This window comes from Epinephelus fuscoguttatus, linkage group LG16 (assembly GCF_011397635.1).
Source record: "Epinephelus fuscoguttatus linkage group LG16, E.fuscoguttatus.final_Chr_v1".
In the NCBI taxonomy this organism is placed as follows: Eukaryota; Metazoa; Chordata; class Actinopteri; order Perciformes; family Serranidae; genus Epinephelus; species Epinephelus fuscoguttatus.
The window spans coordinates 3963526-3989933 of NC_064767.1; the positions used below are offsets into that span (position 1 = coordinate 3963526).

The 26408-nt window shown below is 41.5% G+C and overlaps 1 protein-coding gene across 2 annotated transcripts in view; it reads left to right on the forward strand.

Annotated features, from left to right (window-relative positions):
* The window catches only part of cdh11 (cadherin 11, type 2, OB-cadherin (osteoblast)), a 137036-nt gene that overhangs the window by 80494 nt on the left and 30134 nt on the right, over positions 1-26408 (forward strand). For both annotated transcript variants that reach the window (XM_049600516.1, XM_049600517.1), the window contains exons 3-7: positions 8889-9288; positions 10951-11090; positions 11840-12134; positions 16434-16553; positions 21354-21521. In XM_049600516.1, coding sequence (XP_049456473.1) covers positions 9150-9288; positions 10951-11090; positions 11840-12134; positions 16434-16553; positions 21354-21521 — 862 coding nt within the window. In that variant the 5' untranslated portion in view covers positions 8889-9149. The remainder of the gene's footprint in view (positions 1-8888; positions 9289-10950; positions 11091-11839; positions 12135-16433; positions 16554-21353; positions 21522-26408) is intronic.

Sequence of the window (26408 nt, forward strand, 5' to 3'; positions counted from 1 at the left end):
TCTTTCAGTCACTACCTATAGCTCATGAGCATAGGTGAGGGTTGGGACGCAGAGCCATACTCTAAACCCAACAGGAAGTCAGCCATTTTGGCATTGTACTTTAACAAACTCCTCCTAGAGATTCCGCTGGATCGACCTTTCATTTGGGCAGTACAATCTAAAGACCTTATCCATGCTCAGCTGGAAAGCTTCAGAGTTTTTGTTGATGACGAGGCATCAAACTTCCATGATTTGCCAAGGAGTACTTTGTAACTCTACTGTACATAATTGAATCTCCCCCAAACTTCACATGTTAACAATAATAATCCTCTTAGCTTGTTGACCAGCTCCACCTCAAATGTGGTCAGAAAAGCCTGAAGACCTTGGTGATGCCTTTTTGTGAAAAATCTGAGTTGTCATTGAATTGAAACATTCCCCAGTGTGCACACTGAAGCTTTAATATCGACAGACAATTTTTCTGGAAAAGCTGTATTTGTCAAAACGTGTGAGAAAAAGTCTACCAAAGATCATGCGTTGCTGAGTGATTTCTGAGAAATGTAGTGCACAAACCCCACAACCATGCCTGATTAGCACCAAACATTAGCTTGGAAATCCAGACCCAAATCTAGACAGATTTAGGGTCTGGCTATGAGTAATGAAAATGGCCCAACTCGAGGGGCGGCACCAAGCATGCATTTGAAAATATCACTGCACGCAATTGGATAACACTACAACCAATCAGAATAATACACAGGGTGATGTATACACTTAGCTACCAGCGGAGCTAACTGGTAGATTAGACTCTTGCCGTATCCGGTCAACAAAACAGCAAAAACATCCTTCTTGCAAAGGAAAGATTCGAGCGCCGTCTTCTGTTCCTCTTTTAGAGAAAAAGCCAAGTCTAACTCGTTCATTGTAGCGGCCAAAGCCATTTTAAACAACTGGTGTTCATCCGTAGCCATCTTGCAATGATTACTGACTGATTCTGGACTTCGTCGTCGCAGCGCTGTCGTCATCTGTTCAGCTTGCCTCTGGCCCGCCTATATCAGATACACCGATGTGATTGGTGCAGCTCGGCTCCAACGGCATGGGTAATGAGCATCATTACTGACTGCCAGAGTGACTCACTGAGCAAATTCAAATTGTGCTCTTGCGAGAACTCTGGATTTCCAGGGTAACCAAACATACTAAACTGGTCAATATACTGTCAACACTGGACATCAATAAATCTGCATGGTGGAGAATTTAACTGTAAACCACACAAACGCCTCATTTACCATGGCTGGAGACTGCACCACTTAGAAATCTTTACTGGGTTGCGGCGTCACACCTGATCCACTCATGAGTACTTCACATTGCGTTTGCATTTTTATGCATCAAAGTCCAACATAAACCTCGCAGTATCACACTATGTGAGTGAAAGCATTTCCAGTTTTGTACACTCTTTGTTACTGACAGCAACATGTGGAAAGTTCCAGGGTTCAGCTTTAACTGCAGAAATTAAAAGCACAACCTTTGATCATACACATCTTGATTGTGCTAATGAAACCTAGAGACAGACTGGAGTCATCTGAACCAGACAAAATGTGAAGGCACTATGAAAGAAAACTAGAAAAGCTAAAGAAATTGTCTCCATTTATTCACAGTTGGTGGAATAGTGCTCTGTGCTGCTATGCAGAGATAGGCACTGAGATTGCAGCTGGGCTGCTGTAACAGCTACTCTGAGTGAAGAGGCACAGCATGAGACAGAGCCAGAAGGAGAGCACGACAAAAGAAAAGCATTTACCTACTCAAACAATCTTTCACTGCAGACCCAGATTCTCTGTTAAACATGACTTGAATGACTGTTTGCTAACCATTGTGCTCCTAATGGGTTTTGGTGCAGAGGAAAGGAATTCAAGCAGGATGAAGATTAGAGGACTGATTCCAATTCAGAACCATCAGTCAATATCAGGAAATGACAGATTCTTACAGGGACAAAATGTGAACTTAACTTTGACCATCTCGCCATCTTACTCAACACAGGAAGAGAAGAAGCAGCAATTTACTTGTGTGTTTAGTAGAAACACCCAACTCACACACCAGTCCAACACGTTCTCACTCCTAACTGGTCAAATTCAGAAGCTTGGTCACTCAGTGGTCCTATGCTTCAAACGTTGATCCTTCAGGTACCCCTCTCATGTGAGTATGGAGGTGAAAGGTTACATGTCAATTTCTGTTTGTCACATGTTACAGTGTCTTAAAAATTACTGTTTGTTACAGTAACTTAAAGAGTATGCCACCTAACGACTTTGTTCTGTGATCAACTCCAGTAACTACGTCACTCAAATTAACTTTGGGTTCCTGCAGGACATGAATACCTGACTCCTGGGTGTTTGACCCATCCACCACTCCCTCGTGTCATACTCTGTCTTTCTCGCTCTTTCTACTGAACTATTGCTGCAGACAGGTTCACACTGGGGTGTGATGAAAACCTGATACATCTCAAATACCCTTTTTTTCACCAAAATCTGCACGTAATTGTGGGTTTTTAAAAGCAGGAAAACCTGCTAAAAATAGACTCCTTTCCCACTGCCAGTACGCCAAAGCCATGCACACAGTGTGTCACATTCAACATCACAAATGTCCTGGAAAACAGGGTTAGCAGACAGCCAATCAGGGCCGATCAGAGCTGGAGCTGACAACCGCAGAGTAATTTTTCCTGGGACTGAATGACTGTAGCCTTTTCTATTTAATACAGAAAGCAGATGTTAGCGGGTGTTCGTGGGGTTTTTTTGTGCAGTGGTAAAGGGGCTAAACAGATGCTGTAAGGTGCCTTGTGTGCTGAAGCCAAGGGCTACTGACCAGGCTGCCGTGTGGGACGCTCTGGGGATGACAACAGGTCAACGCACCACACATATACCTTGTTATCATCACTTTCTTGTGCTGCTTTTTGACGCCTTTTGCAAGTATTTAAACTATGAACCTTGAAGTTAATGCAATTTTTTTCAAAAACAAGAGAAAAAACAATGACTTACTCATTTCCTTGTTTTTTTATTTTCTGTTTTTACTAATTTCTTGATCATTTTTTGGGTCATATCGTCTTTCTTGCTCACTGCTTTCTTCCCATGCTTTTAAAAGACATCCAGCCAATGTGCTCAGGTTTCATAGGGTTATAAATACACACATGCTCACACATACACACATTTAAAGACACACTCAGTCATAGTTATTTTGGAACAAATGCACAAATGCAATGTGATTGGTCGGTGAGTTAAAATATGTCAGCCAGCGAGGCATGTCGCACTACTTCTATTTTTTTTTTAACCCCACCGCTGTGACCTTTGGGACACACACACACACACACACACACACACACACACACACACACACACACACAGTGTGTGGGTCCTGCTACTCTCTAATGTTAGCCAATGAATCACAGTAGTCTAGTCCAACACTTGACTCATGGATTCACAGCATCGCTATGAGCCCAAGGGAACAGTGCGCACACACACACACACACACACACTGTTCACTATTCTAATGTGACTCTTGAGTCATGTATTCAGACAGAGGAAGTGGTCTGGCCAAAAGGCATGCTCGCCCTGGGGAGTCATTATCACTGTCTGTTTCTGGGTTGCATTCTCTCTCGCTCTGTCTGTGTGTGGAGCTCTCTCCGCCATTAAGGATGTCAGGAACAGAAAGGGAAGAATATTAGACACAGGAACTATGTGAGAGATTATGCAGGATTCCCAATCCATAAATGCTGGCAATGTTTTTAACATTTACCTCATTTAAAAAAATATTGAAATATTTCAGCTGTTTTGTTAATTCCTCATCTTCAGTGAGAGGGAATAATTATCTAGCAGTTTCTTTATTTTAATTTGACAGCAGGGTCATTTCACTGTCAAACAAGTCACACGTTATCATATTCACAGTCACAACAAGTATTTCTGAGCTGTCACTCTGCCCGCTGCTACCAATCTGTTTTATTACTGTTGTTTTTTTAACATGTTTGACTTGACAGTTTTTGCGACAAATAACAGATGACCAGTAGCAGGGTTTCAGGATATTGGTGAAAGCAATTTATTTTGGACTTGCTTTATTTTTTCTTGCTTGTTAAATAAGGCTGACACTTAATTTGACACATTAGTGACAGTTTGAGAGCGTGTTAATAGATTCTGCAGAGCAGGTGTCAGCTCGTCGCACAACAAGTGCACGTCGGGTGTATAATTGTGTTGGTGTTGTTGATTTTAAGACTCGTTTGAAGTTTTGAAATTCAGAAATGATTTCACCTCCAAGTGACAACTTCCAGGAATAGATTTGTTTGTGAATAGGTGTTACTTTGGTTTGCCTGTGATAAATTGTTAGCAACTCACAATTTCTCAACTCAAATTTGACACAGAAAAAAAAAGGTAACATCAGCTCTTTACAGAAGTTAATACTGCCTTCTTTCTCTGGTTTCAAGGTGCTTCTGAGTCGATGAAAAATATAAACAAGCTCATCCTCACATAGTTGCATCTTGCCTTTCATCTCATCTCTGCTGCTTTGGTATTTGTCTCTGATTTATTTTGAATCCTTCAAGGTAATTTCACTTTAGTCCCACGTATGCTGTGGCAAAGACAAAACTAAGCTCTTAAGCTTGCACAGATAAATGATAGACAAGCACCAACACACATACAGAAACAGAAACATCAATCAGAAGACTCAAGGATAATTAGCCAGATGATGAGCCGGTGTGGGATTAACTGTCAACACTTCCTGGTTGGCTGGTCATGTGGTCAACGGGAGCCAATGAGCCCTGAGGGAAATTCTCATCAACTGAGCTACTGAATGTTAAACACACACTCGCATGCACATGCTTTATTTATATATCAAAGACAGAGCAGCAGAGAGGAGGTTAAGACAGAAGAAAATCAGACGAATTAGGTTGAGAAAGGAAAAGAAGCCCAGAGAATCACACAGCTGCAGCAAGAAAAACTCATTTGTACCTGTTGTAAAGGGATTTGTGAACACAATCACTGACTGTCAGTGTTTGCTCCTTGCATGTGTTGAATGATTTCTTGGAATAATGGCAGCTTTGGTGCAATTCTTTGGCTGTTTTGGCACGGCTGCCTCTTCAGTGAGAGGCACTGCAGGTCTACGTGGGATATAACATGTGCAGCTGTGTCCCAAATCTCCTGTCAACCATGTCAGGTGCCATAATGGAGGTTCACTGGAGATGCAGCTATGTGCAAATGACGCATCAATATATGTTAACCAGTGGGCAAGGAAATGGGATATCTGACACGTAGGTGTGTGTCGATTAGGTGACGTTATTGCCTTAATGAATGTAATTAGGGACACTTGTTTCCAAATGTGCATCAGTGACACAGTAACCTTCGTCTTTTGTCTGACCTTCTGCTCCAAGTTTCACCTTGACATGAGTGAAAACAGTAAATGGAAGCCAGTCCAGTGCTCTAGACATTATGAAAGGGTGACCTGACAAAATGAAGAAGCTAGAATGAGAGCTGTCTGTGTGCTCAGAGACTCGACAAAGGCAACAATGCTTAGGAGACCTGACTCAGTGACACAGTAATATTGAAAAATGCTGCAATAAACGTATTGTGTGTTCTGGAGTGCTGCCAAATTGTCATGAATAATTAATGAATAACATAATGGAGATTCGTGCAACAAGCTGCTGCTGTCACCAGGAAAAAAAAGGAAGACTCTAAATTTAATTGAGAGAACCCTTTCATTAAATTATCAACTTGTCTACATGAATTATTAGATCAATAGTTGTTTTTTTATTCCCTGAATCTGTGAAAATATTCTAATCAAATCACTTATGTAGCCTCTTATTCCTGCTCGTAGTTATTTAAAAAAAGAAAAAAAAATCATCCTGTTCATTATTTATGTGCTTTCACTTGTCACTTGTACTTAATATGCTAATTTCAGTTGTGGATTGTCAACGCCAGCAGGCGCCACCCCTGGAGAACTTTGTGATGAAAATATCTAAAAACATGCATGTGTTGTTTAGCTCCTACAGCCTACTACCAACAAAAATGATCCAGAAAATGATTTAAACACTGTAGATAAGACACAGTCATTTTGTTTCCTTTCCTAATGACAGAAGGTTGGGTTTCTGAACAAAAATAATCTGTTTAAATGTTGAGTTTTTACTTTTCCTTTCATATTTGCAACGGGTCATTTAAACAGCTTTGAATTAGGCCTGATTCTGAATGTAGCGTTTTCCAATTAAGACATGTGGGACATGCTGATATTTGTCGGGTTTTAGCAGCATTCTTCTCAACTGGGAAGTTTGCAAAATACCAACCCGGTCTCATTCCAAAGTTGCCGAATACCGGCGCTTAGGCAGCAACTTCCAGCGTCAGACACAGATGCAAAAAGGGTCCGTGTACTTGGCGGCCATTCATTTTTTCTTTTCGAAATAACAAATTGAAACACAGAAAACCAACCATTACCTGTTTTTTGTTTTGAAATGACCAAATGAAAAAAATGATCTGTCTCCTGTTCTTTATTTGATAATAAAGAAAAGAAAAATGGAAAACGAATCATTATCCATTATCCATTATCCGTTATCCGATTTAATTTGGGAATTAAAAAAAAAAAAACCTGTGGGAAACTCCTTTCTCTATTTTTGTTCGTTTCTTCTGTGACCAGTAAGTTGCATTCATGTGGTCTATGAAATGTACATACAGAGCATGTATATTTCCTATAACTACTAGAATATTACTTTACCTGACATGTTATGCTAATAAATAACTTTTCTAACTAATCTAGGTCACTCTACATGGACAGCAACTAACGGCATACCACATTACACATTACATGTCCGCAAAAAATGATATGCAATACGTGACTTAATAAAAAGTTTTATTACCATGGACCAAACGTTCCTTTTCGTCTGCCATTTTTCTGTGAAAGTGACATCAATTTCGGCAACTCCTGTTCCAAAATTATCTCTGAGTTGTTTTTCCGACATGAGCGGGCGTTCATGTGTATTTTCCCAGTCAGAAAGTCATTTTTCCATATTATTCCGAAACCACATGAATGCAACTTACTGGTCACAGAGAAGAAACGAACAAAAAATAGAGAAAGGAGTTTCCCACAGGGTTTTTTTAAATTCCCAAATTAAATCAGATCATGGATAAGGGATAATGGATAACAATTTGTTTTCCGTTTTTCTTTTCTTTACCATCAAATAAAAAACGGGAGATCGTTTTTTTCCTTTTCGGTTGGTAATGTCAAAACAAAAAGCGGATAATAGTTGGTTTTCCATGTTTCAATTTGTTATTTTGAAATGCATAACAAATGGTCGCGAAGTACACGGACCAAAAAGCCATCTTTCACACTGGCATACGTGACTGGTTGCTGTTGTTGTGTAACAGCATCCGGTAGTGTCGGGGAAACGCAGCAGGACAACAGCATAAGTTAAGAGGGCTAAAGTCCGAGTAGGGTGGTGGATGGTTCCAATGATCACCACCTTTCTTATGAAAAGACTCCAGACCGGAAGTTCTCAACATGCTGATTATGTCTCATAGTCACTGGGTCACTTACTGGCAATGGAAAGTAAGCCTGGTGTGACAGTTATTTGATTTACATGAAATCTACATGGTGTGATGTACACCTAACATACAGCAACGTGACATTTAATTACTGTGTATTCTCCAGTGCCACACAGATGCATAGGAAGTGGTGAGAAATAACCCGGTCTCACTCTGAAGTTGTTGAATACCAATGCGTAGTGTAGTCATTGATGTAGTTCAGAACTGAAATTTCACCCATTCTTATCAGGTAACCCTTTGTCCTGAGTTTGTACTCGCCATATTTTCAGACACAGTTGGCAATAAAGCCAGAAAACAAGTGAAAAATGACAGCATTTGTTTTTCACTGCAAAGGTGGAAGTGACATGACATTGTTATACTGCTGTTGGTGGTTTGGTGGTCGGGCATACAAATGTCTGACTTTGTTTCTTACCAGCATCTTACATTGGGACCACACACTTTCACTCCTCTTAACCAAGCAGTAGAAGTCACCCAAACATCTGAACTTTGACATGCCGTAACCATGCGGGTGGCAGATTGGTAAAACTTTGGGTTGGTTGTTATTTAAAGGGACTGACAAACAAATTCAGACTTGTTGGTCCTAAAATCTAACAGAAGGAACTAAGCCTGCCTGTTTTGTTCTGTTTAGAGATGCAGCTCCAGGCCTGATCACCTTTAGTCCTCTGTTCAGTGGATGTCAGCATGATTTGATTAATTCCTTCATTGCTCCCATCACATTTATTTTGCTCATATGCCAGAGTATATCGTTAACATTTCTCTTGAGGCATTTCGATGACATTCATCTATAGTTTCTGGCATCAGAGGTCAAGTGTTGATGGACACATTGGATTTTACACGGATCAAATTCGTCTTGTGCTGTTTAACATATCAAACTGTAAGCGATTTAAAGGGGCTTGAGGGAGAGTCAGGATACCTTTAATGTCTTTCATATGTTCCCATGTTTGCTTTACATTACTTTTGTTGAATTTAAAAGGGCTATAAAAAGAGCAATACAGCAACCTGGCGTTGCACATGAGCTGTACCTCTCACACTAAATCACTCTGTGTCTAATTGAATTAAAGCTAATGACTTTACAGACAGCATCGTCTGGGTAATTAGTACAATGTCCTAATCAACACAACAACCATTTAAGAAGTCAGATCTCCAACTGCAGTCAATTAACATTACCTCTTATAACAGACAGGGAAGAATGATCACTGAACTGTTTATGGTGTTTTTGCTGTCAGTGTTAAATTCATCACTTTTACAAAGATTAATCTGTTTGCAGGGGAGAAGTTTTATTAAACTGGATGTAAATTTGCTCAATTACGTTGTTTTTTTAAGCAGTGTTTTAATTATGTCTCCTCTGCTCTCTTTTAGGCCCTGCCATCAGAGGAGAGAGGGAGTTAACCAATTGTGAGAGAAGACGAAGAAGAAACGAGGAGAAGAAAGGCAGTAACGTGACAGTCGGTGATGAGTATCCGCACCAACTGGCCCCTTCTCAGCTAATGAACTAGGAAGTTCATCAACAACATTTCGTTAGCAAAAACAGGATACTGCCTCAGTGGGAGCGGAGCTCCACTGAGAGGAACCAGAAAGTAGGGGGCGGAGTGAAGTGTACGGTCGCTCAGGTTGGGCACGATGGCGATGCGGCAGGGTCTTGGGCCGCTGAGGGCCTTCCTGGTGCTGGTGGGAGTTTCTGCGCTCTGTAGCGTTGCATTAGGAACCCGGAAAGGAAACGCTTCTTTGGATCAAAGAAGCCACAGACACAGACATCCAGGTAAGACTAAAGCATCCAGGTCCTTATCCTTTGACTTTGATGGTGTCTCTCATACTAGGTATAGCTCTTAATCTGTCTGGATCACATTTACGGCTTTAACTTGTAATTGTGATGCAGTCAAAAAAACAGTTTATCTTTCACCTGTCAATGCACAGATGGCCACTGTTTTTCATGATAGTTATGTATTTTAACACTGACAGTGACCCCTCCCTTGTGACCATGAGTCGCTTTGGACTTCACAGTATTGACAGTCCATTTTTGACAATTACTGTGCAGAGCTGTTGCCGTCCAAGCTGTGAGGCAAATATTTACTTGAACTGAAATGTTCCTTTCCCTTTACATTTATGAATTGGAAAATCACTGCATTCACATTTTCTTGTCAACAAAGTGATCTCTTGCTTTAAACATCTCCCAAGAGGGTTTGGATAATCACGTCTTATTGAGTTTATTTACGCTAAGATTTTATGCATTTGTCTTCCATCCACTTGCAATTTCAATCCTTTTTTGTTGTACTTGTTCTTACATAGCAAAGACTTATTTAGCAATTCATTTTTTCCATCAAGGTCCCTCTCAGTTACAGATGTTCACACATGGCAGCTGCTCAGTACAACCACAGCCTGCTCCTGTTAGCTACCCAGCAGCTGCACTGCAACAAACAGAGGTTAAGTCCCTTGCAAAGCGCCACCTCAAAAACTACTTGTTCAAGTGTGTGTCTTTCACAACATCTGCCCACATTATCTCCACTGGGATTTGAACTGGTGACCCATAATTCAAAAGTGGGCCTCTTTGTTCACGAGGTCACTGCTCGCCACCCACTTTTGAATTCAGTCTATTGAAAATATTCTCAGACAACAAACTGCAGTTGTGGGGACAGACAATTCACTCAACATAGTGATCCAAATGAGGGCCCATTTTAAATATAGTATAGTGCACAGAGTGCATTTAGGGCATGTCCGACTCTGTTTTTGTGAGTTAAACGGCACACAATCTGGGTGCAAAGTAAGGCGAAAAGGGGCAAGGGTTGTATTTAGTCCGTTAATTAAACATAGGTGTATCTTAAGGGAATAACATGCACTCAGCCAATCTGAGTGTCATCTCTGATCGCCTTTAAAAGCCAGGCATGCCAACTTCTGAAATAATCAATGAGGTTAGGCTGCTTCTTGAGCGTAAATGTGCAGTGTCTCTCGAAATGGGGAGTCGGTCAGCAGCTCTGCTCTGATCTCTGCTATGTTCACATTTAAGAGAATGTAATTAATATTTTCCTCATTAATAATGTTTTATTTCAGCAGGCAGAGTGTGCGCTCGCTCTATTTGGATAATGCTTCCATTAAATCACAGGAAAATACTGAACCATTGTGACTTTATACCAGGTTTTTGTTGGTCAATGGCGCAATCACATTCTGCTGTTTCGAAATAGCAATATGCAACAGATGGGCGCAAGTACTTACACAAAATGGCCGCTGGCCATGAAAATGACAACTGTTTCTGACTGAAACTTGCAACGACAGTCACGCTGAACTATGAGCAGCTTTGCACCAAGTGTAAGATAAGGCCTTGAGACTTCTGATATTACTTCTTAATCTTTGAAGATTTAAATTGGTTTGCAGAAAACTATAGCACTGGTCTAAAGAAATGTATCGATGCTTGTTTTTGTGCTTGTAGGTCACTTGTCGCTGCATAGACACAAACAGAGGGCGGGGAAGGAGGGACAGGTGCTCCACAGGTCCAAACGAGGATGGGTCTGGAATCAGTTCTTCGTCATTGAGGAGTACACTGGGCCTGACCCAGTTCTGGTGGGCAGGGTAAGTATAATAAAACATGACTTAAGATTCTTGAATCTCCTCTCTTGAGACAAACAGAATTAATACTTAAGTCAAAAAAAATACTGTTCAATTCATGGCCAGACTGCCCTCCAATCACAATCGTGGTGGCTGCACACAGTGTGACAGCAAAATGACTAACTCCAATAGGATTTAAATGTGTTTTTCCCATTTGTCAAGGGGAGAGAGAAAACTAGAAAAAAAAGGGAGGTCATGCTCACATTCAAGGTGAAGATGATTGGTGGTAGTCCTCCACAACAGCAGCATCAGTCAAACCGAGCAGTGGCTTTCACAACAAACAACAAATTATGTTTACAATGCATCATATTTCATAGTCTAGGGGCTGTAAAGGAAGAACAAGACTTTAATTGAATGTTGAACATTCTTCAATTTCTTTGGATGACAACGTTTTAAATCTCTTACTTATTAGTGTTTGCCTGTCTCACACAGCACATCTACGAGCCCGTCGATCTCAGTCTCCCCGCTTCTTTAATTTGTAGACTTGAGAAATGGATGCCTCATGTCACATCTGCCAAGCAGCCGAGATACAATACATATTCCAGTCTCGCCTGTCGATCAGACTTCCTGTCTCACTCTGTAATCAGCAGTCTGTCTCTCCTTTTCTATAAGTTCCACACCATCTGAAATCCAGATGTCCTGCCTTTGCATGTCGCTGTTTTTGTGTTTTTCTTCTAGTTTCTCTTACTCTCTTCTGTTCTTTCCCGATTCAGCTCCACTCAGACGTAGATTCAGGCAATGGCAACATCAAGTACATCCTGTCCGGCGAAGGTGCGGGTACGATCTTTGTCATCGATGACAAGACGGGCAACATCCACGCCACGAAAACCCTGGACCGTGAGGAGCAGGCCCAGTACACTTTAACAGCCCAGGCCGTGGACAGAGACACTAATAAGCCTCTGGAGCCTCCATCAGAGTTCATAGTGAAAGTTCAAGACATCAACGATAATCCTCCTGAGTTTCTTCACGGGCCGTACTATGCCAGGGTGCCTGAGATGTCCAATGTTGGTGAGTAGTACAAGAGAGGGTTAAGGGAACAGGAGGGGAGGTTAAGTTTGGTGCTGGGGAAAGGGTAAGACCTTGGTTTAAGGTATTTAAAATGCATAACAGGAAAGCTGCAAATTGGTCCATTTCTTTAGGGGTAAATACTGTGGACTAATTGTGGTATAGTAGAAGACTAGGACATCGTCTTGGCATTGTTTTTTACAGTGTTGTCAGTGCAAAATGTACACTTTGTGCTTGAAGTTTCGTTTGAAGGTCTAGTGTGTAAGATTTAGGGGGATTTAGTGGCATCTAGTGGTGAGGATTGCAGATTGCAACCTGCTGAAACCTCTCCTGGTTTGGTTATCATGAGCTGAAATAGCCGCAGAGGTCTCTTTCGCTCTTAAACAAATGGATGCAGTCATTCAAACTGTTAAAAACACAACCCCATGTTACGAATTAGTGTTGCTCTGATGCCATTTGGCGTGCTGGAGATGGGCTGTTAGTCTGTTACCTGCAAATCTGGCATACCTTTTTTATTTTAATCTGATAATGTAAGATCCAGCACTCAGGAGGTTTTCACAGACAATATAATCTGCAGAGGTGTCTCCCTCTCCAAAACAATCAGACCAAGTAATTTAATATAATATAAATATATATATAATTTCATGTTGAAAAATCTGTGTTTTTACAACATATTCATTGTGAGGAGGCTGCTAACTCCAGCGGCTGATGCAAAAGTGAAACTGTCCACATCTAGATCCAGTGTTTGGTTTATCCATTCTGGGCTACTGCAGAAACATAGCGGTGTAAGTTATTCTAAGGTAACGAAAACACAACACTTCTTATTTTCAGGTGATTATACATTAAAGGACACTTCGGATATTATACTCTATTTCTGTCTATATACCTCCTAAATCCTACACACTGGACCTTTAAATCTTCGTCCGAAATGCGTCTTACATGCTCAATTCTCTCGTCTTAAATGAAGGTATATCTGTGAAACTGACCAGCAGATTTGTTTTTTTGTTTGTCCAAATATCAAACATAATTTGATCGCAACAGTGACACAGAGGAAATAATCAGTGGTACTGAAAATCTCTCCATTGCATAGTAATTGACGTTTCCTAATGAAGTCACTGATGGAGTTCATCGTCAGTGTTGTTTGTCTGCTAAACAGCCTTTTTCATACATTATTAATTATGACTGAAATCCAATCGCAGGAAGTGTGACAGAGAAGTGGATAACAGACGGCACCATTAGCTGACACAATCTGCTCCTACAAAGCCCTTTCACCTTTTTTCCCTTTCCTTTATCAACTGTACAAGAAATCTGATCAACCAGAGGCAAAAGCGAGGAAATACTTAGCACTAGTTTGGCACAGGAAAGAACTCGTACCATCTCCTCAGAGTCTCCTTACTTAGGGCTTCTGATGTTGATAGATTTTCTTTCCAAATATTATGTGGTCTTGGAGAGTCTTCAGCCCCTCAAGGCCGACCTGAAATGAACCACACTGGCAGTGGTGCTGCCTGCCAGAGAAATCCCTTCTCTGAATGGGCTGGACTTCCAAAGAAAGAACTTCTGAAAGGACTTCTGAATGAGTTCTGTTCAGGCTCCCTTTTTTATTTTTTTTTCCACCCATCCGCTTCTTAAGCAGAAACATGAATACAGAAGCCTGGCAGGGAGGGGCCGCCGGTTGCCATCATCCTCAACCACAGAAGTGGAACAGAAAGAAAAGCTGTAATTTGACTAACTAGGTCCGTGTTCCCTCATGGATGTCAGAATTAGAACAGATAGAGAAGACAGTCTCTTTCAAATTAACATTCCTGGTAATTTACCCTGTAAGGTAGCGGCCACATCGAGACCAAGGTTGAATGAAACTTGATTACAGTTATAAACCCAATGGATTCTGTGAGGAGCAGAGTGGTGGTGCTCATATAGCTGCAACTGGAAACATCTAAACAGCATATATGAAACTGAAAAGATTGTGAACCAACAAAAACTGTGCTATTGATTTGAAGTCTCCAAAGGGCTCAGCCAATATAATCCAGCTGCAGAAGGGTCAGCATCAGCAGTTTTAGACCAGCAGTTCTAGTCCAGCTTGTGCCATCAAAAGGCAATGGATATATCCGCTCCAGTTTTATTGGTGTTTTTTTGCTCAGATTTTGTGTTTTATATTTGACACTATTTTAAGAAAAACATGAATGGATAAAACCTTTATTGCCCCAAGAGGAAATTAGCTTTGCACAACTAGTCTCTGTTTGGTCAGTGACCTCCACCGTCGCACACTGACAAAAGAAGCCATCCTTTCATGTGGGAATGATACGCTGCCAGTCGCTGTTATGCTTTAGTGGCCCCTAGCGCCATCAAGGGGAAACACAGCAGGACAAGAACTAAGGTTGCGGCAGCGTCTGAGTCTGAGTAGGGCGGGCAGGAGTGGTGTGGATGGATCCAACAACTACTGACTTTCATCTGGGAGGCCAGTGTTCAATTCCTACAAGACTGTAAATCCAAACTCTTATTTTTTTTTCCTAAACCCAAATGTGCTTTTTTTTGTTTTTTTAATACTTATAGTTTATTTATTTTCACAATAATATGATACATAAACAGAACAAACAGCAGGTGCCAGTCATTATATTGTACAATGTAACAGGCCATACCTTCATGGTTTGTAGGTAAGGGTACATTGGTAATATTATTCATACAGTGGGTTGACACAGAAATAACAAAGTCACCAATGGTGAAAAATAATAATGCATGAGAAATAGGGGAGTTTGATCATCTCATTCTTCCTATCTACACATAAGGAAATACAGATATTCATACAGGTACAGGCAAAGGGAAAAAACAAAACTTGGTTAGCACAGGATAACACCACATCACAGTGAGACAAACACGTGTTTTTGTTGCCTAAACCCAACTACATGCGGAACCACAAAATGTAATCATGTGCATTTGTTGTTGAAGGAAAGAAACATCAATTTATGGTGCTGTACCCGTGTGGTGCAGTTATTTTGAATGAGCCTGTATGCAAACTGTACATTTCCTGTGAAAACAGAAGTGTATTTTGAAAACAGACAATGCATGTAACAGGCTGAAGTTGACACGGCGTCCCAGGTCGTCAACAACCAACGCACCCAGGATACCTTGCATGTTGTCTCTCATCGTAGGAAGTCCATGACCAAACGTCCAAACCTTTTGACAGCACTCACCGTGGTTGGGTTTGAGAAGAATGAAGTGGGTTCAGCTTTACAATCTTGGAAGCAACACCAGCCTGTCAGGTGAAAGTCGGTGGTTGTTGGACCCGTCCACCACCCCTCTCACTCACCCCAGTAGGACTTCCACTGCCTTAATTTTGTTGTTGTCCCGCCACGTTTCCTCCTGATGCAACCGGGCACAGTTAAACAATAAAGGCAACCAGTTGGGTACCATGCCAAGGGAAGGATGGCTTTTTTCATCAGAGTCTGATGCCAGAAGTCACTGAGCCATAAATGTTAAAATTAAAGGCAAAATTATTTTGTGGTGTTATTTCACAGCAACAATGTGAAACGCATTTTCATTTAAATAATAACAGTCATGCAATGGTGTCCTATTAATATTGATATTTGTGAGAAATAAAATGTAAAAACACACAAAAAACTGCTAGAAAAAGAACAAAACTACAACCCCTGCCCTGCAGGTGGTGCACATGTTGGGTGGTGTTTAGGCTGATGACAACATGTACATCTGCAGATCTAAACTGCTGTTAACATTATTACTTTTATCTGACATTTTTAGTGAGTCCGTTTTATGAGTTGTGTCACACCTGAAAAAGTGAATTTGAACAATTATGCAAAGTTAAAAGAATCTACTCCTGACTTCTGCAGATTTAATTTATTTAGCCTATTTGCTCAGCTTAACTGTGTCAAGTTCAGTTAACAGAGATTTACAGGAAGTAAATTGCTGTCGTCTTGTTTTTGCATTTTTCAGATTAGCCAATAAGTTTTGAAAGGGTTTCATAAATCCTGGGGTTGTAGGACTCTGTCACAGCATGGAGGGAATGTAATGTTTTATTTAAAACACGAAAATCACCAAAATTGGAAAGAGGATGTCTCCATCCGACAATGATGAAATGTAGAGAAATAAGTGTGGAGACTGGCCTCACAGGAGCAGTTCAGCTGCAGTGTCTGAGAGATTTTTTCATTCCCTTCCTCATCCAGCCGGTGCAGGCAGGTGAATCGACACGCTCTCTGTGACAAGCTTGTTTGTCAAACTATTCTTGAACCGAATCGCTGAGGCAGAGTCATCGCCTGACTTGACTGTCATGTCTGTGTGTCTGTCCTGTAGGTACGTCAGTGATGCAGGTGACAGCTACAGATGCTGATGACCCCACCTACGGCAACAGCGCCAGGCTGGTGTACAGCATACTGCAAGGACAACCCTATTTCTCTGTGGAGCCTCAGACAGGTGAGGCTGAAAACAGAACCCTGACCTGGGTCAACAGACATCGACGCCACAACCAGATGTCTTTGCATCATGCAAAGACACAGACTTCACATAGCTAACAGATCCAGCACATGCAACCACACTGAACAGCATCCTGTAAACAGACAATATAAAGTCATGTGCAGCAGTAAACATCTGCACATTGGTAAGTATTGGCTCCGTTAGCCAGACAGATAAGCCACACAGGGCCTTCATGAGGAGTGCATATCTCAAGACCTGTCATGTTCAGTGCACTAAGAGCTTCAGTTTTGTAGCTCTGCAGTTAAATCTTTCACCTTCATTTGGTAACTCAACCAGGAGATATAGACAAAAACAGTAGAATGAAAAGAAGTTGTTCTCATAGCTGATGGTCACACATCTAAATTCTAACTTTGAAATTCAGCTATGAACTTTTGTTTTTAGGTACACTAAGCAGAAATTATGTGTTACTGCTTGTAAACGGTATTGCAGCAAAAGCAACAGTAAAACCCAACCCCAGCTCAACGCCACATGGTGTTTCAAACAATTCAATATAATCCAATGAACTTCATTTGTCCCGAAGGAAATTCTTGTGCCAGAGAATGCTACACTTTACAGTAACCACAATTTAACGATTCATAACCAGTAACAACCAGTGGGTTACTTGGGTCAGGGTTACTGACTGGGCTCAGTTTTATGACAACAGAATATTAAATCAGCCGGAAAAGGGTGGATTGTCCACTCCAGGTCGGGGGGGAAGTCCTTCCTCAGGTGGAGGAGTTTAAGTATCTCGGGATCTTGTTCACGAGTGAGGGTAGGATGGAGCGGGAGACTGACAGGCGGATTGGGGCAGCGTCAGCAGTGATGCAGGCGCTTAACCGGTCTGTTGTGGTGAAGAGGGAGCTTAGCCAGGACGCGAAGCTCTCGATTTACCGGTCGATCTACGTTCCAACCCTCACCTATGGTCACGAGCTCTGGGTAGTGACCGAAAGAACGAGATCGCGAGTACAAGCAGCCGAAATGAGTTTCCTCCGCAGGGTGGCTGGGTTCAGCCTTAGAGATAGGGTGAGGAGCTCAGACATCCGGGAGGGACTCAGAGTAGAGCCGCTGCTCCTCCATATTGAGAGGAGCCAGTTGAGGTGGTTCAGGCATCTGGTAAGGATGCTTTCTGGGCATGTCCAACTGGGAGGAGACCTCAGGGCCGCCCCAGGACACGCTGGAGGGATTACATCACTCAGCTGGCCTGGGAACGCCTCGAGGTTCCCTCGGAAGAACTGACGGAAGTGGCTGGGGAGAGGACTGTCTGGGCTTCTTTGCTGAGGCTGCTGCCCCCGCGACCCGGACCCGGATAAGCGGAGGACGACGAGTATGAGACAAGAATATTATATATCTGGCAGAATATACAAATAAACAAGATAGAGGTGTTTTCTAGAAGCAAAAGCAAAAACCAGTGCCTAATAGAGTAACAGTAGGAGTATGATTAGTACAGGAGTTACTAAAGATGCACTAAAATGGTGGGAAAAAGACTGAAGAATAATACTGTGCATGATGTGAAAAATATTGCACAAGACATAAGCAGTAATGTGCATCATATAAAGTAACAGTGCAAGTGTTTTACCTTGCTGCATTTGCTTTTTTTGGTGCTGTGTTTGTGATTTTTGTAGCTTCTTTTTGAATGCATAGTTCAAGATGCACAGTCGCTACCTTTTTATGACGGCACCTGCATGCTGCGCCCAGGGCTGTCCTGAACACAGCAAAATAAAAATACATTAAGAAAAGGGGCAGAGTCTCTGCAGATAGATCTACAGGCACACACTGAGAGCGGGTCATAAGTGATGATTGAGAGGGATTACTTCAGTATGAGTCTTTGATTTTAGGAGAATCCTACATTATATACCTTTAAGCTCAAACCACAGTGGGAATACCTGTGTTTTCAGAGATTGACAAGATCCAAGAAACCAAACTTAGTACTCACATCTTCAGGTCTTAGTCATTATGAAAACACGTTGAAGCATTTAAAAATAATAATTAAGAGTTTTCTGCTTGGTTGTGCACCCCGGTGTTGTAGACAACAAGCTTTCATTGCTCTATCACACATCTTGCCACTAAACTGAAGCCCTGTTTCTTTCTGCAACATTTCCACCCTCTCCTCTCTTAATATAAAATGCTAAGCATTGGCTGCTGCAGGGATCATATAACAGCAGGTCCTCTCCACTGAAATTGGTGAGGGAAAGAAGGCACTGCTGTAAAAAGAGGTCCCCAGGGGACATTCAGCCTGGTCTCTGCAGAGCCCAGGCCTAATATTTGGGCTCGCATTAAAAGGAGAAATTGGATGTAAGCAGAGAGGTTAGGGCAGACATGGAGCTGTGTCGGGTCAGAGAGGGTGAAGAAGAACAGAGAGAAAGAGGTTAGGGTAGAGGAGGAGAGAGGAACTGCTTTAGAGAGAGTGAGTTCATGGAAAGACAGAGTGGTGAGGGCACAGAGAGGGAGAGAGATTTGGGCAGAGTAAATCTGGCTAATCAAACCAGTGTTGGGTATTTGACTGGCTCAAATCCATAGCTCACATTTCTAATTGGTTTGGAGATTATCAGCTTTGCATGCTGTCACACACACACACACACACACACACACACACACACACACACATATACGCACACACACACACACATATACGCACACACACTTGGCATAATATGACAGCAGAAATCCTCAACTCCCAGACACTGCAGCGAGACATGTGGAGAAAGAAAGAGAGCGATGGAAAGAGAGCAGCCGGTGATGAATTAAACAGAAAGAAAAGATTACTGGGGCTTGAAATGGAGAAAAATAAGACTTCACACATGTTTAACTGGAGTTCTTAGTTATATGAACGATGACTGATGGTGTGTGTTTTCTTGCAAAATGAAATATCTTTAAATAAATGACACCCTCTCTTAGGAAAAGAAATTACATTTTAAGTTTCTTCTTTAGAACTTGTTTTTCAAGCAAGACCTTTTGAAATATTAAACAACATTTCTGAATGACGTCATTTAGATTGATAGTGAGAAAACAGTCATAAAGAAAATGTAATGTGAGTATTAGAGAAGTATTTCCCCACTGGAAAGATGGTCTTCTCATGAAACTACGCCGTCAATGTAGTTCAAAGATGCTGACACTTTTTAACCTCTTGTACTCCACCCCCATTTTGTAGCAAAAACTCCTAAAATGACATACCCAAATTAAAATGACTGTAGCGTCTGAACCGCTCTGACTACATGCATACATGAGGTCTTGCTGGAAAGAAAACTCCCTGAAGTTTCTTGCGAACGTGTCAGAAACACTCTAGGTGATACAGAGACAGAGTAATGGGCCTCTGAAGTCAGTAAAATGTTGAAGATTTTGCCTAAAATAAAATAAAAAATGATTTTCAGGATGAATAACTGCCTGTGGCTTCATCTGAGCAGGTAAATGACACTGTGGGGCTGTAGGCACACTATCAATGAACACTTGTTTCAAATTTGAAGAAGACTGCTCAAAGTATGACCATTCTACAGTGTTTTATCCATGAAAAGATCCAGGCGGAGCTCCAAATGACAAGTCGGTCACTCGGCTACAAAACAGCACTATCAGTGATCAAACAACACTCAGCCAGCTTCAAACATTGTACCTTATTGAAATCAGGTGTGATTATGATAGCTGATGTTGTTTATGACACAGAAACACCATAAAATATCACCAAATAAAGCCATATGAAACCTGAAAGTTATGATCCCACTTTCTAGACGGTGTATCTCAGCTAGAAATAGTGGTAGGAGTGAGACTCTTACCATTTATAAACCAGCTACGTGTCCACTGACGGCTCCACATAAGATCGCGAGTAATCCTTTAACTTGTCCCATTGAAAAACAGCATGACATGACTTGTCACCACTCATCGCGATTTTGGACTTTGTGTGTTTAGGCTGCTCTGGTGCCAAATACATAATAAATAAAAGAAAAACGATGTTATTTTTGAAAAGTCGAGAGCTTCCTGAATCCGGCAGTACCAAACATCACATGGTTTGATGATGTAGTGTGCCTGGGAGATACCATTTAACAGAGGAGGGGGGAGCAAGGAGGTCGGCGTCCTGGCGGAGTTAGAGAGGTTAAAATTGGTCCTACACAACCAGAGAAAACTGTCAGAGTGCACTGTGCCGTACCGGACCAATAAACGCTCCTGCTGGTGAAATACCTTTATGTGTCATGCAAAATCAAATAACTTGTATTGTCAGTGATAGAAGTCGGTAAGTACAAGGGTCTTCCATAGACCTTTTAATTGGGCCCCCTTGGCCTTGGGCCGGGGTCATCGGTACCCTTTGACCCTCCCTGACAGCGGGCCTGTGTTTAACACAACATCAGATCCAAGAGGCTCCTGGTGCAGCACGCACATGGACAAAGACATACCAAAAACTTAAAGTAACAGTGCAAACATTCAGCCTTCTATAATATATTTCACACATTGTACAGTTCTGTCCAACACTGAAATCTAAACATTTACAAGGTCTGGATCATATAGCATCTCAACCTTCAAACACTGGAGCCTCCTCACATGACTGCATGCAGACAGTGAAGGACTCTGAGGCCTCTGAAAACACCTAACTATGGAGAACCTTACATTCATACAGTTATTATTCAGGATGACATTCATATACTATTTATGCAATGGTTAGATGGAGCAAGGTTAACACAGTTCATTTACACATATGACCCTAATTGTTTGGACACAAAGCTGGTTGAAAATCAGCGAAGTATCCCTTTTAATTGCTGTTAAAATCCGTCCTCTCAGGTATAATCCGTACTGCCTTGCCAAACATGGACCGTGAGGCTCGTCAGGAGTATGATGTTGTCATCCAGGCCAAAGACATGGGCGGTCACATGGGTGGGCTGTCAGGGACCACTGAGGTTAAAATCACCCTCACAGACGTCAACGACAACCCTCCAAAGTTCCCACAGAGTGAGTACCAGCACCTTCACCCTGTCTGTGATATCCACTGTATGACTTGATGTCTTTTTCCCTGCTGTGACATCTCCCTCAGAGGTTATGAGTGCTTTCCTACTTCCATCCTGCGCTTTGACATCATTTTCTGCACCACACATCTGTGCATGTTGGTGTCGGTCCACATACATGTGTGTATGTTGTTCTGTGTGTGCTATATGTGAATGTTTGTGTGCGTAACCCAGAAAACATGCTGCGAGCGAGCAATATAGAAGCCAAGAAAGTCACCGTAAGAGGCACAAAAGGTAACTTAGGAAATCAATTATTGAAGGTTATTTACTGCCCCCCTGCAATGTCCTCAGGCGTGTGTGTGTGTGTGTGTGTGTGTGTGTGTGTGTGTGTTTTGAATCACTGATTCGAAGTGGAATATCTGATGTTTGAAGAGGAGATCAGACAGAAAGAGACAGGGCATCTGCTGATGACGAACTTGTACCTTTTGTTTTTTCAAATAAGGTGTTTCTGCAGGTGTTATTCCAAACTATTCTCATATTATTGTGCAACTGCAAAAGCAAAATGTGATTTAACTTTCTTCTGCCGCTGTTGAGACAACGTTTCGATCGTAATCGGATCTTCATCAGGTCAGAAAGTTTAACAAGTAGAAACCACAAATGCATTAAGCCTCTATGGTGCTGTGTTGACTCGAGGTAACATGTTATTGGCTGTTTGTACTCACACAATACATCCTCAATTATGATGCAATACTGTTTCTACTGTCACATGACTCTCTGGAGGCCATGTTGAGTCCCTTTTTCAGGGTCGTGTTTCAGCTCCATCAACTATCTCCACAAAAATGGCCTGAAATCATCTTTTCATGTTGTTTTACTTTTGGAAAAAATAGACTCACAATAAGAGATGTGTAAAGTTTACTTTTTAATTGTTTAATGTGCTTTATTTGATGATTAAATACTAGAAAATTGTTAACAAGCAAATGTTGCCTTGAAGCAACATTGTACATTTATGGAATCATTTTGTGTATTTAGGTTTGTATGACTGCATAACCGTCATCTTGATGCTCTCTTTATCTCTCCAAATCAACTGTGATACTGTGCAGTTGACTATAACAGTGACACATTTGTGAGTCCTCTCTACAGAGAAGACTGTATGCTGATATTTTACACACATTTTTCTTCCATTTACAGAATAACTGCGGTATTGTTAATAAGACTCTTACAGGGTAAAATCAGCACTCCCAGTCGATGTTGGTGAGATTGAAATTAGAGTTCAGTAGTTTGGACAACAAGGTGCTAACAACCAGCAGCATCACACACATTACACTGAAAACAGGGATTTAAATGTAAGACAAATCATCAAACACTGAGATATAACTCTCAATCTTGTTCTGCAGAGGGTTTATGATAATTTAGTCTGATAAATTGTTGATGTAAAGTTTGCTGAAATAAGGCGACTGTCTTTAACCCATTCATTCCTACAGGCTGTTCCACAGTGGCACAATGTTGAGGGAAACATTCAGACAAAATAAAACTCATGATGAGAGTTAATTTTTAATGTTTTACACTTTAAAATATTTTTCACAAGTATTGTATTAAATTGTAGTAAAATTTAAAACGCTAACCCTTTAATTTCTTACCATTATTGTACAACATGGCCTTAAGGTAACGTACTTACAATGTACGATCCCCCATCCATAATTTAGTTTCTTTAAATTATGTTTACTTAGTATATTTTTAACCAGCTGGCATTATAATGCTTGCTATGATGCACACCAATAAACTGGCAAGCTTTATTATAGCAGGTGTGGTTAAACATCTTACTGTAAGTACCCAGCATGATAAAACAACTGACAATAAACAATTCAATGAAGCAGAGAGGGAAAAAAATACATGGATTAAAAGAGTTGTAAGAAAGCTGTACTTCAAAATATGAAAATCTGAATTTATAACACATTATATCAGACTAATCATCCCATAAATCAGTCTACATCACCTACATTCAAAAATATATTAAGTTGGAGGTGAAAACATGTTCAGAAATTGGGTGCAAAACACCTTTCTTAAAAACTTCATTATTTAAAATCCCAATAACGGAAAAGGTGTTACCAACCTTTATAACAATGCGATCAAGTAAAGAAATCACAGTTTTCTGATTGAACTGTTGGACTTACAGAAACAACCACGCAGGAAGGAAGATTGTTATACGATTTTAAATGACTTAATGCTTCAAATATGCTCCAAGACTCGATCTTTCTCTGGTGCACCACATAGAAACAGGAGCAACATAAACCTCAGCAGTGATTTGCACCACTGTATTTTTATAGTCTCCCGTCTATATCAATGTCCAACACCCCCTTCCTCTGTATGTGCTTCTATCTTCTCCTTCACCCTGTCTTAGTTTCTCTCTGCCTCTCTGTTGTTGGTTTTTTTTTTTTTTGCTTTTTTGTTCCTCCACGTTCTCCCCTCCCTCCCTCCTGTGGCTCTGTGCTGAGCGACTCCTGGCAGAGATTCAGCAGAGTAGCTGCAGGAGCTGGATGGAGAGAAGACGGGAGGAGAAAAGAAGAGACGAGGGCTCAGGATTTAGCCTGTGGAGAAGCTGAATAGGCGAGGAAAGACAGAGACACGAGCAGAGGCAGCGAGGGAGGGAATGTAAAAGACACAGAGATGCAGAGACGGAGAGAAAGAGACTGTCAAAAGCATCACTCCAGTTCTGGTGTATTCCAACACGCTGACTGCGTACCAGTGTCTTGCAATGCAAAGCTAAACCCTGACTCTGTTGGTCACGACTAACTGACATTTTGAAGGATTTTTTTTTTTTTTTTTTTTTTGTAGCTCAAATGGAACAAAAAACATTTCTCTCCAGCAGATTGTCTTCAGTATGTATAAACTGTATGCATGGAAATTATGTCCAGATGTTTCTATGATGCCACTGGCTCTTATATAATGATGGATAGCACAAAGCTGAAACACACACTCAGTGGTTAAATCTAATGCAATCCCAGACCTGCTGTAAGAAGGGAATATTGGCATTGCAGATTTCAGCAAACCGTGAATCGATGAAAAGTTGCCATGGGCTGATGCGGGGCAACAGCATGGGACACACCGCAAACACTAGAGCAACAACGGCTCAACATTGACCGGCTTTGTGCATCACGGCTTTTAACTGAACCACACGTCAAAAACAGTCTTGTTGAAACAGAAATTCAATTCAGCAGCAAAAACGTACAATGCCAACATTTATTCTGATGATTGGTTGTGCAATCCAATCCAATAGCTCAGCCATAAATTCTACCTCTACAAAGACAACAAGTGTTTAGTGACTACATGTTTATTACTGAGGTCAACGTGAGTGCGAGTGTGTGTTCATACCTCTCCCACTAACCCGATCTCACTCCAAAGTTGTCAAATACCTGCGCTCGGGCAGTGACGTCTGACGTCAGACACCAAAGATAAAACCTGTCCTTTCACATCGGCATGATACACTGGCAGTCGCTGTTTTGTGTAACAGCACCTGTCAGCATCGGGGGAAATGCGGCAGGACAACGTCAGTTAATGCTTCCCGTATGACTGTAAAGTCAAACCCTGCTCTTTTTTTTAAACTCAAACAAGCTTCATTTGCAGTGTTGTACTGACGTAGTGCACTTATTTTGAAAGAGACATGGTGAGATGCCTCCCAAGCTGTAGTCCAATGTAATTCCATTGTTTTACAAGTGGCATTTCAAATGTTTTTCCACCGGGGCTAGTGCCATGAAATGCTCGTTTTATACCCAGAAATCGTTGATATTCTAGGCAGGATTGTGCCCCAAAACCAGGTATTTTAGGCCAAAACATGATTTTTCCCAAACCATAAGCACATGGTTTTTGTGCCCAAAGGTCCAGACATATCAAACCGACATCAAAGAACAAGCAGCGACAAAAGCAGCTGCATTGCCTGGAGGTGTCAAGGGGTAAAAGGTAAGGGTAAAGTTCCACTGATTGTCACACATACTGTGTGAAATTTGTTCTCCGCATGTGACCCATCCCCTGAGGGAGCGGTGAGCAGTAGCAGTGCTGCGCTCAGGAATCATGTGGTGATCTAACCCCCCAATTCCAACCCCTGATGCTGAGTGCCAAGCAGGGAGGCAATGGGTCCCATTTTTATAGTCTTTGGGATCAAACCCACGACCTCCCAGTCTCAGGGCGGACACTCTGCCACTAGGCCACTGAGCTGATAAAAACCCGGGGAAACGTGGCGGGACAACAACAAAAGTTAACCGGGCGAAGTCAGAGTAGGGTGGATGTGACGGGTGGTGGATGGGTCCAGCAACCACGAACTTTACCCGGGAGGCCAGTGTTCACCTCCCGTATGATTGTCAGGCCAAACCCTGTTCTTTTTGTCTAAACGTTGTTTGTTAGTGAAGGCAAAAAAAAAAAAAAATCAGTTCACAGTGTTGTACCGACATATGCTTTTATTTTGAAAGACACTGTATGCAAACAGTACCTGTCCTGTGAAAACGGATTTTTTACACGGCATCTCAGAACGTCAAGAACCAACACACCCAGGGCACCTTTCATGTCATGAAGAAATGGAAAGTCCATGACCAAACGTTGATATGTGACGAGGTCGGAGTGAGAATGTGTTTATCGAACACTATCAATTTAAAACTGAACATTGTCTTTGTAAAGGTAGAATTTACAGCAGGGCTGATGTGTTGGATTGTATTAGATTAACACGTACGCCTAATAAAGTGGTCACTGAGTGTCGTTGACTGGGGCCTTAAATTGTTAAAAGGACTGGTGGCAAAAGGACACAGTATGAATAGTAGTGGAGAGTATTTCCGTTCTCAAATCCAGTATTCAACTTTTATTTTGAGACAGCGTTTTATTCTGTGTAACAATTTATGCTTCTACAGCA